The sequence below is a fragment of the Gracilinanus agilis genome, chromosome 3, assembly GCF_016433145.1.
Source record: "Gracilinanus agilis isolate LMUSP501 chromosome 3, AgileGrace, whole genome shotgun sequence".
NCBI classification, from domain to species: domain Eukaryota; kingdom Metazoa; phylum Chordata; class Mammalia; order Didelphimorphia; family Didelphidae; genus Gracilinanus; species Gracilinanus agilis.
Genome location: NC_058132.1, coordinates 345723674 through 345739657, shown reverse-complemented (window position 1 = coordinate 345739657; position 15984 = coordinate 345723674). Strand labels below are relative to the sequence as shown.

Genomic DNA, 15984 nt, shown 5'->3' with positions numbered 1-15984 from the left:
GATCAGATCCCACCTTTGACATTTATTCATACTCATGTGAAATTGGGCAAGTTACTTAATGTCTCAGCCTCAGTTTCCTCATCTCTAAAAAGCAGGGTTGGACTAGATGGCCTCTGAGGTTCCTTCCAGCTATAGATATATGATTCCATAATATAGGATAATTCTAAAGATAATTATTTATAAGAAATGGGAAGTCCAAGTTAGAGAAAGCTGGAGAATTCTGTTTACCTTAGTTTTCTTAAGTTTAGGATAATAGCAGGAAAAAATAAGAATAAAGAGGCTTGTATTGTCTTCCAGTAAATTAACAAGAATGCCAAAAGAAATGGTGGGAAAAAATATAATAATTTAATGCTAAATAAAATTGTCAAAAGTCTTTAAAAGAAAAAGAATGAATTCTAAAATAGATTCCAACAATTTTTAAAAAACCCTTACCTTCCATCTTAAAATCAATACTAAGTATTGGTTTCAAGGCAGAAAAATGGTAAGGGCTAGGCAATGAAGGGTTAAGTGACTTACCCAGGGTCACACAGCTAGGACGTATCTGAGGCCAGATTTGAATCTAGGACTTCCCATCTCTAGGCCTGGCTCTCTCTATTGAGCCACCCAACTGCCCAGACTTCAACAATTTTTGTAGTAGTTCATTTTGGAATTAATTTGCAGGATTTACTTTATAACTAGCTTGGAGTGGTCATATTTCTTCCAATTAAGGAACGACTATACTTTTGGGATTTAGTTATATCAGAGAATGACTAAGATGAGTAATAATATTATATGCTTTATTTCAGGCGCTGTTGGAAAAGAAGAAGAAAGTTCCTCAGCCAAAGAAAAAACTCTTCTTCCTTCAGAAAAGACCAGTACCAATACCTCGACTTCCAACACCAACCTTGGAAATGTGTTCTTCTGTAAGTCAGAAATGGTCATTCTTAATTAAAAATTCAGTAACATTGTTATTTTAGATGACCCCCCCAGGTTATCATTGCTCCTGTACTACAGCCTTTTTTTACTACAGTTAATTGAAACTTTCATTCTTGTTAAAAGTTAAAATATCCAAACTTTCAAGAATGAATAAATGAAAAATCCACATTGAAAATTGGATTTTTAGTAGCAGATTATAGGCAGCTAGGTGGCACAGTGGATAGTTTTCTAGGCCTAGAATCAGTAGGACTTGAGTTCAAAACTGGCCTCAGACACTTAGTAGCTCTGTGACCCCTGGGCAAGTCACTTCACTCTGTTTGCCTCAGTTTCTTCATCTGTAAAATGAGCCAGAGAAGGAAATGGCAAACCACTCCAGTGGCTCTGCCAAAAAAACCTTGGTAATGACTGAACAACAAAGTAATGGACTATTTCCAGTGAGGAGAGAAGAAACTATAAGCCAAAAGCAACAGTAAACTGTGCTATTAGCTGTAAGAAAGGATTTCCTTAGCATTCAGCTCAATTAAATAAGCATTTACTTAATGCTTCTTGTGTATAAGCCTCTGGAGACTAATTCAGAATAAACCTAGACAAGTAAGCTTTGAACCAGATTGTGAAAGGCTTTCTTTATATGTCAGTCTGAGGCATTTGTATTTTTTCCCTGAGGTAACTGGGAAACACTTAAGATTTTTGAGCAAGGGGAATGACATGGTAACATATGTTTTAGGAAGGCTATTTCATCAGTAATATGGCATAGGATGGAATGAGTGGAGAAAAATCTAAGCTTATAAGTTCTTATAATTAAGACTATTATAATAATTATAATAAGACTAATTATAAGTTCTTATAATTAGTCTGGAAGAGAAATAATGTGAACTGAACTCAGGTGGTATCTGTGCGAATACAGAGAAGGGGACCAATGTGAGGGATTTTGTTGAAGTAACACTCACAAGATTTGACAGCTGATTAGAAAAGAGAGAAAAAAGTTAAGGATGATTTAAAGGTGTGAGCTTAAGTGACTAAAAAAGGGTAGGGGTTCCAGCAACAAAATTAGAAAAGGCTAAAGGAAGAAATAGTTTATGGTAGAGTTTTTAAGAGTTATATTTGGACATGTTGAGTATGAGATGCCTGAAGGATATCCAGTGGAGCTATCTCTAGCAAGCAGTTGGTGATGGGGGTCTGAAGCTCAAGAGGCTGGGTGGTAGCCATCTTCATAGAAGTGATGATGGAACCCCTAGAAACTGAAGAGAGGTGACCAGGAGAGAGGAGATAAAGGGTGAAGAGAAGAGGACTCAATTTTAAAGGCTTTCGAGAATGTTTGCAGTTAGGGGATGGGAAAGATGATCTTGATGAAAGGACTGAGGAACAGGTAGATAGGAGGAAGACTAGAAGGGACTGGAATCACAGAAACAAAGAAAAAAACATTGAGGAGCATGGTGAGTCGTGTCAGAAACTGTAGAGAGGTTGAGAAAAGGCCATCTTATTAAGCAATTAAATCATTTTTGGTCATCTTAAGGAGAGCGGTTTTTGAAGTAAGACTGGAAACCAGTAGTGGAAGAGTTAGGCCTTGAAAGTGAGGAAAAATAGCAGACACAAATCTGGGGGCATGACAGTGTCAAATGAATGGCTGGAAGGGCTCATTGTTGTTTGTTTAAAGGATGAGGGAGCCCAGGGCTTGTTTGTAGGTAGCAGAGCAAAAGCCAATAGCAAGGAAAAATTGAAGCTGAAAAGAGGATACACTGGGGAAGGGTAAACTCCTAGAAGAGTCTGAGAAGAAATAAAAATCTGAACTGTGGTGTCTGTTGTGAGGTTGGTGTAGAACTACAATGCTATTTCACTTGCCCTGGGGTGGCCAAGGTATTAACTTTCCCTGATTCAGGTGCAAGTATTCCTGAATTCCTTTCAGACATTTGATTCTAGTTAATTAGAAAGTAAGAAAATTAAATATAAAATAGTATAGTACATTTATTTTAATATACTACATATCATATTTATAAATATATAAATGATGGTATATTTAATATTTAATTTAATAATCAATAATATAATATTTAATATAATGCATATATATTAAATAGTATATTTAATTTTTAAATATTTACTATTTTTGTGCAAGGTAAATTTTAAAAAATTAACAGCATATGTTTTTAGCATATATGTGTTTTACTTCTGACCAAAAATACCAGCTGGTGTATTATGCTTATTTGTCATCTTGCATTTTAGCTGAGTTTATATGAAAATCATGTTTATTTTCGATTTCTGCCTTATTGAAAGGACTTTTCCACACTTGATAAAATGTCATTGCAAATCATCCTTCAACCTTTCCTTCTTTCCTCTGGAAATCAGTATAGATCAACAGCATAGAGAGGGGAAAAGTTGAATGGTTACATTATATGTAGGGTCATCCCCAGTTGACGAATGGATGGCATGGCAAAGGTTCTCGAGTCTGTTGTTTGAAATTCTGAAGGTGGATTTTTAAAATTTCCTGTGGAAACCCATGTGGGTTCCTACCATGATGCGTTGGTTATCAGGCTGGACATTTAGATCCAGTCTATGCTTGAAGTACTTAAACTAATTGGCTAGGGGCTGCACCTCTGGTTTCATTGGTGTAGGGAACTCCCAGGTAAGGAAACACTCTACCCATGCAGGTCGACTCCTTCCCTGCAATCCATATAGGCGCAGAGTTATCTAGAGCAGAGAGGTCAGACACTTAACCCATGAAAATATAATGGGGAAACATTTAACAAAAGAAAAAAAATACAGTAGAAAATGGAAAATGTTCATATGTAATGTGCTGTCAGTATGCCACCTGCTAGGATCTTTGATGTAGGGCCTTTGTTTCTCTTGACCATACCACTGGCCTAGATCCCTAAAGAGGTTAAGTGCTCATGGTCACGCAAACCAAACCTCTTGTGTCCAAGGAAGGACCCATCTTCCTGGCTTCAAGACCAGTGTTATCCACTGTATACCTTGCCTCTTTTCCTCATACTAATACAATCTAATTACCCTGGGTAGTACTGTTTTTCTGGGAAGACATCTTTAGATCTGTGTTTCTGGTTTCCAGATATGAATCTTTACCCTCTTGTGGAGTGGTAGAATTGTGTACACAGCTAGAAAGAAGCCTGCCAGAAAGAGGGAGTGGGGATTTGCCCCACTCCAGACCTTGGTTCCTGTGGTCTTCAGAAGCCACAGCAAGGCAGGGGCACTGCTGTGGGGTGTGAGGGGCAGGGACATGGAAGCTTTAAACTGTGTCTTAGACTAGGATTCTTAATCAGACCCTGTTGGACAATGCTGTCCCATCCTAGTAGATTCCTCAATCAATCCTGTTCTTTTTTCCTCAGGCCTCCCAGCTTCCCTTTTAGACCGCTAAGGACTATCTTTTCAGACCAAGGTTTTTTCCTTAGAAGTTAGCCAAACCTTTTAAAGTTTTCAAGGGTTTTTAACAAAGGGTACCCAGGAAGTAGAAAATTCCCTCTTTATTCTTCCCAAATCATACTTAAGCCTTCTCTCTTTTCACATAGACTTACGGAAGAAAAACCAAGTGAAGCATTGATTAATAAATGGTGGGGATTTTGTAGTTGTTTATTGAATGAAATAAGATTTTTCTACATTCCAGAGGGAAAAAAACTACATTTGGGATATCCTAGGTCTCCTCATAAGAGTTAGAGTGGGAAAGGAGCTCAGAGGTGAGAAGCAGGATGACCCTCTGGCTGGGGATGATGCCACCAGACTGTCTGTGCTGCCAACTAGGGGCTAGGGCATCAGGGGCATTGGGGATTGGGGGGTGCTCTGGAAGGAAGAGCAGCTTGTAGGGGTCTGTCCTTCCCTCCTTTTCACCATTACCAGCTCTACCACTGAAGATCCTGTCCCGAACTGGCCCTGGAACTACTAGTAACCATTGAGGATAATGTGACTGAGGTAGAAGGAGAAGTAGAGAGAGTCGAGAAGTAAATTTTTAGATGGCTGCAGGGAAAACAAGCTATGGCTTCTGTGTCCTAATTTTCAATAAGGAACCCACCATCCGGTTGTTAATGGAGGAGGGAAGCTCTTCCTGAATTTCCCCCTTGCTCTTTCAGTAGGTCCTCAATCTCAGGGATGTACATTCATTCCACAATCTAGTTTGTGTAGGCCCCCCTCTGTACCTCAGGAGGCCCTGCTGCAAGCTAGTGACATGCATTTTAATCTCTGCACTCTTCTGTCTGCTTGTTCATTCTTTTCAGGAAGAAGAGGATATTGAGATGGCGGTTGTCTACTTGCAAAAGTTGCTTCGTGGCCGGGTCATCCAGAACATGGTACTGAGGCTCCTTCACTCTCCTTTCCTCCAAACATCCTTTACTATGTGCTAGTGGGGTTTGATTTCAGGGAAATCTTTATCTTGAACTCTGCTTCCCACTGACTTCTTTATAAAGCAAGGTGGCTCTGTTTTCCTGAGTTTGAACCAACTACCCAGTTCTTCTGATAGGAAGCTGGTTCTGCTGGTACTGTTTTTATTCTCATTGCCCCAGATGGACATCACAGCAGAAAGGGACAAAAGACTATTGTTACAGTGGCAGCAGGATACCCCTTTCTCTTTCTGGAAATACTGAATGAAAGAATTTCCTTCACCTGGGAATTTTCATCAATTTATATAGCACAACCATAAACTGAGTTTATTTCCTAATTTATCAAATTCCTAATTCAGAATTCTGCTCTTTGGTTTTCCACAAAACAAGAGATGCCTGTATTTCAAAAGAGAAAACAAAAGATGAAGAACTATCAAGGCACTTAGATAACCTCATTCCAAAAATGTCTGGAAAATTATTTTGTCACAAGTTCTTTGGGGCCCACATGATAATGAGAAAGGTCAGAGAGGCCAGGTGAGTGGGACATCTGTCATCCGGTTAATGTATTACTAATGTTTCCCTGAGGAGACCATCTTTTTGATTGTAGACAGGAAAATGTGTATCATAGACTGGTGGTGGCAGCTTTAGAAAATAAAGATGAGGTGATTCAGAAAAATGAGGCACCCATTTTCAAAGGGCAGAGAAGAAAAAAAAGGGTTTTGAAGAAGAAGAAAAGCTGCTACTCCTGAAAAGTAAAAGAGGGGCTTTGGAACAAAGAAAACTAACCCTCTTTTTATATCAGGGCCCTCTACTGGATTCTCCTCGTTTAGGGATAAGGGATTAGGAGTCTGCTTAGTTTGAATAATTCAGACAGATAACTTTTGACATGCTCTGACCATATTTTTGTTATCACTCCATCCTCCCACTAGAGGACGTGCCATGTGTGGGTTCTGGAGCATCATGGACCATAACCCCAAGCACCTGGAAAGACCTCCCCAACTCCCATCACCTCATCAAAATCCACCATAAAAAAACAAATGGAGATTTCCAGGCTGTCACACCAGTCACTGTACAGTTATGTCATTTCTCCTAGCCTTGGCTGAACTTCTCTGCCATTCATTGTCATCACCCACCCACTCCCCGTGATGTCTGGATCAGCTTAATCATCAGCCCTGTGCCCACTCTTTGAATCTCCTAAATGCCCTGGCAGACAAGTTTGTGCACACAGCTTGCAGCCCCATTTATCTGTCCACTGAAGCCCTGGCACGGGAGCAGCATTTCAGGGAAATCTGTGGACTGCACACAGTCTCTACCTCCAGGCTTCCTCTGAGCTCATTCTCCTCTTTCTATAGATATACTCTGAAAAATCAGTAATAAATTAAGTTTGTTAAATTGGATAATATACTTTGAAAACCAAGAGAATACACTCATCTATATTTTTCGCAAGGCCAATCAGTCCCTTAATAGAGCTCTCTTGGCAGGCCAAATATAATAACCATCTGTACAACATTAGAGGCACTGAAGGAGAGAATATTCTTTTTTTTTTAAACCATAACCTTCTGTTTTAGAATCAATACTCTTTATTGGTTTCAAGGCAGAAGGGAGGAAAGGGCTAGGCGATGGCAGGTTAGGTGACTTGCCCAGAGTCACACAGCTAGGAAGTGTCTGAGGACAGATTTGAACCCAAGACCTCCCATCTTCAGGCCTGGCTCTCTATCCACTGAGCCATTTAGCTGCCCCAAGAATATAATTTTCCAAGTGCTCTTTCTTATATTATTCCAGGATTTTAAACAAACAAACCCTTATCTTCCATCTTAGAATCAATACTTTGTATTGGTTCTAAGACAAAAGAGTAGTAAGGACTAGGTAATGGGGTTAAGTGACTTGCCTAGGGTCATGTAGCTAAGAAATGAATCCAGGATCTCTCATCTCCAGGCCTGGCTCTTAATGCACTGAGTCGCCTAGCTGCCTCTTGCCCAGTACATTTTCATAAGGACATATCCTAGCATTTGGTCTCTCCCAGTCTTTGAGAGGAGCTCTAGAACAGTGATTCCCAAAATGGGTGCTACCGCCCCCTGGTGGGTGCTGCAGTGATCCAGGGGAGTGGTGATGGCCACAGGTGTATTTATCTTTCCTATTAATTACTATTAAAATTTAAAAAAATTAATTTCCAGAGGGCTAAGTAATATTTTTTCTGAAAAGGGGGCAGCAGGCCAAAAAAGTTTGGGAACCACTGGTCTAGATGATCCATCAGCAGGCTTTTTTGTGGGCCAATGGCTCCTAGCTGCTTGGGCCCAAAGAGGGACAGGGACATGTTGGCAGAACAGTGACCCCAGCTGCTTCTTGGTAAAACACGTTGTTTTCTCCACATGAGCCAGGTTGGGGTGGGGGTGGGTGTTACCTGGGCTAAGTAGTTCCAAGTGTTTTAAGGCAAATCTTGGTGCTTAGAACAAAGCTCTGTCTGTTCTCAGAACTCCTGACTCACTTCTGTGCCGTTTGCTTTGATTAAGATGTTTGAGGGAAAAGAAAAGCGGTTGGAGTTGATCCAGGAATTGCGCACCAGCCATTCGCTTCAAGAAGACGACAGACTGGTGAAGAAACTGGAGAAGCAAGTGACGCTTGCCTTGCAGCGGCAGCGGAACTTGCATGAGGAGAAGGTCTGTTAACCGTTTTGGAAAGGACGCTATCAGATGTTTGCATTCTTTTTTGTTCTCAGTCAGCCATGCTCTAGACCAGCTGTGTGTCAGGAGGCCAGCATGCCTTACTCGAGGTCTGTGTTGCAGGGAGTGTGGCTCAGTGAAAAGAATACTACCAGGCTGGGCTTCAGGAGCCTGAGGTCCCTGTACTGCTGGTTAATCCTATGGCTTTGGATTAGTCACTTGTGCTTTATGGACCTCAGTTTCCTTATGATGAAAGTTAAGAACTTCAGGGTCAGTTTTTTCATTCTGAACTCGTGTATACTGAGCAGTCTGGGTTTTTAGCCTGTGGTTGTTTTTGTGCATAAATTGGTATTACAGAGAACCTGCTATTTCCCAGAATTGTGTGAAAATGCCAGGTATTTTAAAATAAATAGATACTGTACCTGACCCTGAAGAAAGTCATATTTGATGAAAGCTTTGCTGAATTCTTAGAAAAATCCTAGCCTGCTTGATTCTTGCCTTCAAGCCTGAGAGAATATTGCAAATTCACCTATCTTACTCTATAATATAATAGTGTGGCTAGACAGGAGATACTTTTAAGGATACTTGAAATGAGGTCTTATCTAGAAATCATATGAATAATTTGATATTAAAAATAAATCAGGGTCAAAAAATGACCAAGCAGGTAGGAGCGTTAAATACTTTAACATGGACTAGCATAGCAATCCTCTGTAGTGATAGTCAAACTACTTAAGTTTCCTATTGAAAAATTGTTTTTCAGATGTCCATGATTGATGATTACTTGGCTGGACTGGAAGGAAAATCCCTAGCAGACATGTTTGATTTCCTCTCGAAAGAACTCATCCGGTTGCAAGAGGAGAGGCGCATCCATGCTTTTGCCATGCTTGCGGAGAGGCAGCGTCGCATTCGAGAAGCGGAGGAGAGTGGCCGTCGCCAGGTGGAGCAGAGGCGCCAACGAGAAGAGGATCAGATATTCAAGGAGGTGAGTAGAACAGGCAAAGCGTGCTAGTGATGAGGATGCCAAATCAGATGGGCAGAAACTGGCAGCACAAAAACAGCGCAGTTATCTCCCTGGCATCTCAACCCTTAGTGAGCACTGCCTTCCTTTTGGAGAGGCTTCTTTTAAGGAAGTGGTTGTGCCCCTTCAAATTTATGAGTGATTTCCTGAACTAGAGAGCTCTTTCATGAATGATGAGACACACACTGTACCATCCTCTGTTGTGGAGAGGTAAGTAACAGCTTTCATATAGTTTGAATATCCCAGTCCATATGCCCCTTTCATTTTAATATGTAAAATTGAGTCATTTGAGAACATTTAGGTAATTTCTCTCTACATGACAATTTATTGAAATTTGAGTTTGTGATTTGAAAACTTTTATCAAATGCCATTTTATTTCAAGGTGGCAGACTAAACCAGAAATCTGGCTTAAAGCATATCTTGACGCCCTCCAGTAGGGTACCACATTTGGCCCAAATCAGTCAAGTATATCCAGAGTTGTGGAATAGACCAACATGAACAGCTGAGAAGTTAAAATAAAAAAGAAATCACTTAAGTCAGGAGTAGAATAAGGTCATTTGCATATAAACCAAATACAGACATAAATGAATTCTTGACATTAAACTAAATTAAAGAGAACTACATCTTAAAACCTCTTCTGGAGATGAGAAAATCTCTAGGATTAAAATATTAATTAGCTTCATTAACAAAGCAAGTTTAAGACACTACCAGGTACACTGTGGTTCAGTGGAAAGAGCACTAGGTTTGGAATCAGAAGAGCTGGGTTCAAATCCTACCTTGGTCACTTACCTGTGTAACCAAGAGCAAGTCCCTTAACCACCCTGGGCTTCTATTTCCTCAGAAGAACTAGAGGGTCTGTCAGGTTCCTTCCAGGTCTAATTCTGTGAGCCTGTCATCACTGGAAATCAGAAGACCCTGGCTCTCTTTCTGTTTCATCATGCTATGCCATTGATGCACTTTAATTCATTCTTTGAATCAAAAGAAAAATGATGGCACTTATCACCAAATAGGAAAGCAAGGTGGCCCACTGTCATGGAGCTCATTCTCACTGAGGGAGGCAACTCCTAAAGGAAAGGCTGTTGCAGAGTGGATGGAAAGGCTCAGAGGTCCAAAAGATGAAGTGTTAGGGTAGATAAAATAAGGCCCTGGGATGCTCCATCTTATCAGGATTCTGTAGTTGGTGATTCCTTGCTGGTTGAAGTAATGAGAGAAACAAAAGGCAAGGCTACTTACCAAAGATAAGAAATTAGTGCAAAGCTTGAAGAATAAAAATGAGAAAAAAAAAGATAGGTAACAAAAACAGGTCCATCTTTGAGCTATTTTAAGTTATTGATGCTGCAAATTAAGAGTTAGATGAAAGAGAAATCATAGAATATTGATCATGACAATATTATACAGAAATTTAACCAATGTAAGTCAGTGTCAGAAGCTTACAAACTGCCTTATCCAGTAGACATTTGGTCTCCTTGTCAGGTGGAGGGTTGTGGCAGCCAAGGGAAATTCTAGTCTAGAATATAAACTCATCTGTAAAAATCTTATGGAGGATGATGGAGAATTAAGAGTATAATATTGCTTCATAAAATATTGATTAGAGCAAAGTGAAAAAACAAATCACTTAATCTCTGTTTGCTTCAGTCTCCTTATCTGTAAAACAAGGATAATAATAATCAGAAAGCACTTAGCACAGTGCCTGGCATATAGTAAGTGGTACAGACACACATGTTTATATACACATATGCACACACCTGCATGTGTGCATATGTACACACATACATGTGTGCACGTGTATATACACATATGTGCGTTCACACATAGATATCCCTTCCACATCATTCCCCATGGTGATTTTGATGTATCACAGGCATTTAATTTAGAAATTAGAAATTAAATGGGAATTTGGGGGAGTTTTGCAGAAGCCACAGGCAACACATGAAGGCCTGCAGATGACACAGAAAAAATATAGAAACTCAATTTTACTTAACATTGACTTACATATTACCTATGGCTAAATACTTAATCCAGATTTTACAATAAGGTACAGTAAACACCCCATAAAAGAAAAAGAAAATCAGATTTCTCTGGTACAAAGGGAAGGCCAAAAAATTTTATGTGAATTTTCTAGATCATGAGAGCACCATGCCTCATCCCTAACCCCTGTGATGTAGAAGGGATGTCTCTGTGTGTGTATTATTTTAGAAAGTTTGATGAGAGATCAGACTAAGCAAAGTCATCCCAAAGGCTTTGAGGATGTCCTCAAAGGAGAACAGCAAATAGATGAAAAGTAGAAAAAATTTGTAGCCATCACATTTGAACTTCAGCATTATAATTCTTTTTTTTTTTAATTTTTTTTAAATTTTTAAACCCTTAACTTCTTCTAGATGGAAGAGTGGTAAGGGTGGGCAATGGGGATCAAGTGACTTGCCTCGGGTCACATAGCTGGGAAGTGTCTGAGGCTGGATTTGAAACTAGGACCTCCTGTCTCTAGCCCTGACTCTCAATCCACTGAGCTACTCAGCTGCCCCCCAGCATTATAATTCTGACTGTGTTCCTTGAGGAAGTGGACATGGCACTGAAGAAAACAAAGACAGGAAAATCAGCAGGGTGTGCAAGATAGTTTTTTTTTTATTTTTTAACTCTTACCTTCTATCTTGGAATCAATACTGTGTATTAAGGCAGAAAAGCAGTAAGGGCTGGGAAATGGGGCTTAAGTGACTTGCTTAGGGTCACACAGGAAGTAACTGAGGCCAGATTTGAACCTGGCCTCTAGGCCTAGATCTCAATCTACTGAGCCACCTAGCTGATCCCACTCCCCACTTTTATTCTAAAATTATATTCTATTTAGTTAAAATGATGGGAATGACCTCACACCTATCAGATAGATCTGTTTAAGAATACAGGAAGATTCAGAAAGGATCAAAACAAATGTATTGTTTTTGTTAAAAAATTTAAGTGAATTTGATTTTAAAAAGAAAGCATTTTTAAAATGGTGCACACAGTTTTAAAATTTGGAGTTTTATTTGGAGATTTACTCATCATTTGACTCAATTTTTTTAAGCAGCATTTATGATGAGTTCTTGATTTAACATACCATTCATTTATTGAGTGCATCAGTCCTAATGCTGAAGTGGTTATGTCTTGTACAGCCCAGCCATTACTCACCTGGTATAACTAGGCAGGATATTTCATGTTTTGCACAGGTGATTAAAGTTCACCAGAGTACTGTTACCTCCTATCTGGAAGACATCATACTAAATACTGAAGAGAGCACAGCAGAAGAGCAGGCCCGGGAAGAAATTCAGAAGATGGCTGAGGAAATCAATGACATTGCTTACGAAATAGAAAATCGGTACGTACTCAGAAAACAGACCACAGGATGAATGAGTCTATTCATTGCCAGCCCCAAGTATTTTTCAGTGAACTCAGCCTTCCCAGTGCCGGACTAGCTAGCCTCAGGACTTAAGTAGCCTCTCTCATTGGTTGCTTGTGTATTTATTTCCCTTTCCTTTCTGGTATAAAAAAGCACAAAGAACACATGAATGAGGCTTTGTGATTGCTAAGAGGATTTCAGATAGTGCTAGAGAGCTGCTCCAGTTTGCAGCACAAACCCTGTCCTTTGAAGCCCTTTTCCTTGAGGGATGTGTTCATTCAAACAATTTAATTTCCTGGATCCTGCAGTGCCTGCCACACTCTCAGGATTGTATGTTTCATGATACCTTTCAGCCCTCTCACCCCTTCAGCCACACAAGGAAGGTCTTAGTGTAAGAAGGGAACTAAAATATAGTAGGGAAGGAAGGAACATTGTAATCCCCTTGATTTTATTCATCACTTAGTCGAACTAATCTTCAATCAGAAGAGATTGTTGCCGAGCTGGTTTATAGTTTCCTGATTCCAGAAGTGCAGAAAACATTTGTGAAGGAGAAAGGTAAGATCATGGAAAGGCCTCATTTCTGCTTTTATTCTTGTTTTTGTTTTTTAACCCTTACCTTCTGTCTTAGAGTCAATCTGTTGTATTGGTTCCAAGGCAAAAGAGTGACTTGCCCAGGATCGCACAACTCGGAAGTTTTTGAGGCCAAATTTGAACCCAGGGCATCTCTAGGCCTTGCTTGCAAGCCACAAAGCCACCCAGCTACCTCATCCTTAGTGCACACTTTTATTCTAAAATTATATTCTATTTTGTTAAAATGAGGAGGGTGACTTCACACCTCTCAGACTGACCGTTATGCAGTATGAAGTAAAGGGAAGTAACAGTGTTGGAGGGGATGTCGCAAAATAGGGATACTAACACATTATTGGTGGAGCTGTGAATTGATCCAACCATTCTGGAGGGCAATTTGGAACTATGGCCAAAGGACTATAAAATTGTGCATCACCTTTTCTGGTAATGCCACTACTGGGTCTGTATCCCAAAGAGATTGTAAAAAAGGGGAAAGGACCTACTTGGACAAAAATATTTATAGCTGCTCTTTTTATGATGGCAAAGAATTAGAAATTGAGGGGATATCCATCAAGTATAGCAAATGGCTGAACAAATTGTGATATGTGTTGGTGATGGAATACTATTGTACTGCAAGAAATGACAAGCAAGATGATTTCAGAAAAAGCTGATAAGATCTGTAGGAACTGATGCAGGGTGAAATAAGCAGAAATGGGAGAATATTATACACAGTACCAGCAATATTGTATGATGAGCAGCTGTGAAAGGCTTAGCTACTCTCAGCAATACAATGATCCAGGACAGTTCTCAGGTACTTATGACAGGGAATGCTATCCACCTGCAGAGAAAGAACCGTTTCAAAGCACACTATCTCCCACATTAGTTTATTTAGAACTTTATTTTGGTATTTTTCATTATATATGAACATTCTCTTACAACAGTGAAAATATGGAAATGTGTTTTGTGTGATAATACACGTATAATCCAGATCAAATTGCTAATCATCTCTGAGATGGGGGAGGGAAGGAGACAATTTAGATCTCAGAAAACATTTCAGAAAACATGTTAAAAATTATTTCATGTAACTTGGAAAATAAAATATCTATAAATTAAAAAAAAAAGTAATGGGGATGAGCATTAGGGAAAACCAAATTTCTAGGATCAGATCTGAGGATAACTGCTCTTGGCTACCAGCAAAACTCAGATTCAACAACAGCAAATCCAAGAAGAAAAATAGCTGACATTTTCACGTAGCACTCACTACATGTCAAGCATTGTACTAAGCACTTTATATTTATTATCTCATTTGATCCTCACAAGAAGTAGGTGCTATTATGATCCCTTTTTTTACACATGAGCAAACAGGTCAAGTGACTTGCCCAAGGCCAAACAACTCATAAATTTCTTGAGGCTGATGCCAGGCCTAGTATGTTATCACATTCAGCTGTCTCCCTTTACTCCATTAGTGTGGTGAGACTCACCACCCATCTCCAAGTCACTACATGTAATTCTGAAACTATGTCAGATCTTATCAGGAATATCTTAACCCATGTGATACTGGATTTAACTGCAGTCATAGCAGAAAGAGCAATATAGAAGGCACAGCAGGAAAAGCACCTGTCCAAACCTATCTAGTTTTTGTTTTACAAATATTTATATGGTAAGCTTGAAGGCAAAGACCCTTAAAACCACTTTTGTCTTTGAATCTATAGGACCTGGCATAGTGCCTGACACATAATAAGTACATAATAAGTGCTTATTGGGGTTCAATTTATATACACATTTTTTTTCAATCAATAAACATTTTCAGTGCTTTATGCTAGGCAGTGTACACATTTTAAAACCAAAAACATTTTCATAACTACCTTTTCAAAATACCTTTTGAATTATATTTCAGAAAGAATTTTCAAAGTAAAAACATCTCTCCTTTTGTTCCAGTGAGGAATTTGCAAAAGAAGCACATTCGTGCAGCTCATCAGATCATCCACCAAAATACTGAAAAAGTCATACAGCAGGCTCAGAAGGAACTAGCTGTAGCTGTCAAGCAGAGACCAGAATCAGAGATTGATAGGATGTATGCCAGATTTGAAGCCAAAAAAAGAGGCAAAAAAGGCAAAAAAGACAAAAAGTCTGATTAAGGTGAGTTTTACTTTCTGTGGTTTGCTTCTTAGCATTTGTTGCATAACTTGAGGTGATCTGTGGAATAAAAAGAGCTGTGGGCAAATGAGTATGTCTTTTATATTCAGTGAAGGTAAAAGACAATTCTTCTCTGGGGCTTGTACAGGCCATAGAGAAGCCTGGAGTGTAGCTGTTAGCCCAAGGACAGGACACAGGGTGATGGCCCTATGCTAAAAGAATGAGGCGTTATTCATGGAGTTAGTATTTACACTTGACTGAAAATTGCTGCTTCCAGACTCTTCTGAATTTCCTCTTCTGGAGGGAGAAGAGAAAAGGTTAGAAATAAAACATTTATTAGTAAGGCTCAGAACCTAGGTGTCAAGAAAGGATAGGGAAGAAAGGACTAAACAAAAGGGCCATCACTGAATTCTAGCTCTGTAGTTCTTTATTAGGAGAACATGGATCAATCAGCAGGAATTGGGGTCAGACTAAAAGGCAGCATAATGAAGGTTACTCAGAGGCCCAGAGAGTTACTCAAAGTCTTAGAGAGCAAGATTGGGAAGCCCAAATTATGACTTCTTCCCAATAGCCAGATGTTTGATAGCCTTAGGCCGAAAATAGGCCTAGTAAATCCTATTTGGGATCTAGGCAAGGGGGTGGGGTAGCATCAAGAAAATAAGGTAAAAAACCTAAGGCCTACTTTCAGAGGTATAGAAAAGAAACCAGAGCCTGGAATCTATAATCAGGTGTCACAAGAGTCAAGGGAATTTATTTAGGGTATTAGAGAGGCTCTGTCCCTGGTTCCCCTGTCTAGATTCCCTAACTGAGAGAAGCAAACCAGCAGAAATTAATCAGTGAGCATGTTTATGCATATTATTTATTAATATTATTTAGTGAATTAATTAATATCAACTATATTAAGCACTTGCTATGTGCCAGACCCAGCACTAAGGATACAAAGACAAGTGAACAACTTCCGCCCTCAGCTAGCTTCTATTCTGGGGAGGAAGATGCTATGTA

General features: G+C 39.5%; 1 protein-coding gene across 1 annotated transcript in view; it reads left to right on the top strand.

The window, feature by feature from the left end:
* Window positions 1–15060, top strand: part of CFAP91 (cilia and flagella associated protein 91) — a 37026-nt gene extending 21966 nt beyond the window's left edge. The window contains exons 10-16 of the mRNA XM_044666751.1: window positions 786–902; window positions 5133–5204; window positions 7745–7891; window positions 8655–8876; window positions 12110–12258; window positions 12743–12834; window positions 14785–15060. Coding sequence (XP_044522686.1) covers window positions 786–902; window positions 5133–5204; window positions 7745–7891; window positions 8655–8876; window positions 12110–12258; window positions 12743–12834; window positions 14785–14984 — 999 coding nt within the window. The 3' untranslated portion in view covers window positions 14985–15060. The remainder of the gene's footprint in view (window positions 1–785; window positions 903–5132; window positions 5205–7744; window positions 7892–8654; window positions 8877–12109; window positions 12259–12742; window positions 12835–14784) is intronic.
* Window positions 15061–15984: the final 924 nt, after the last annotated feature.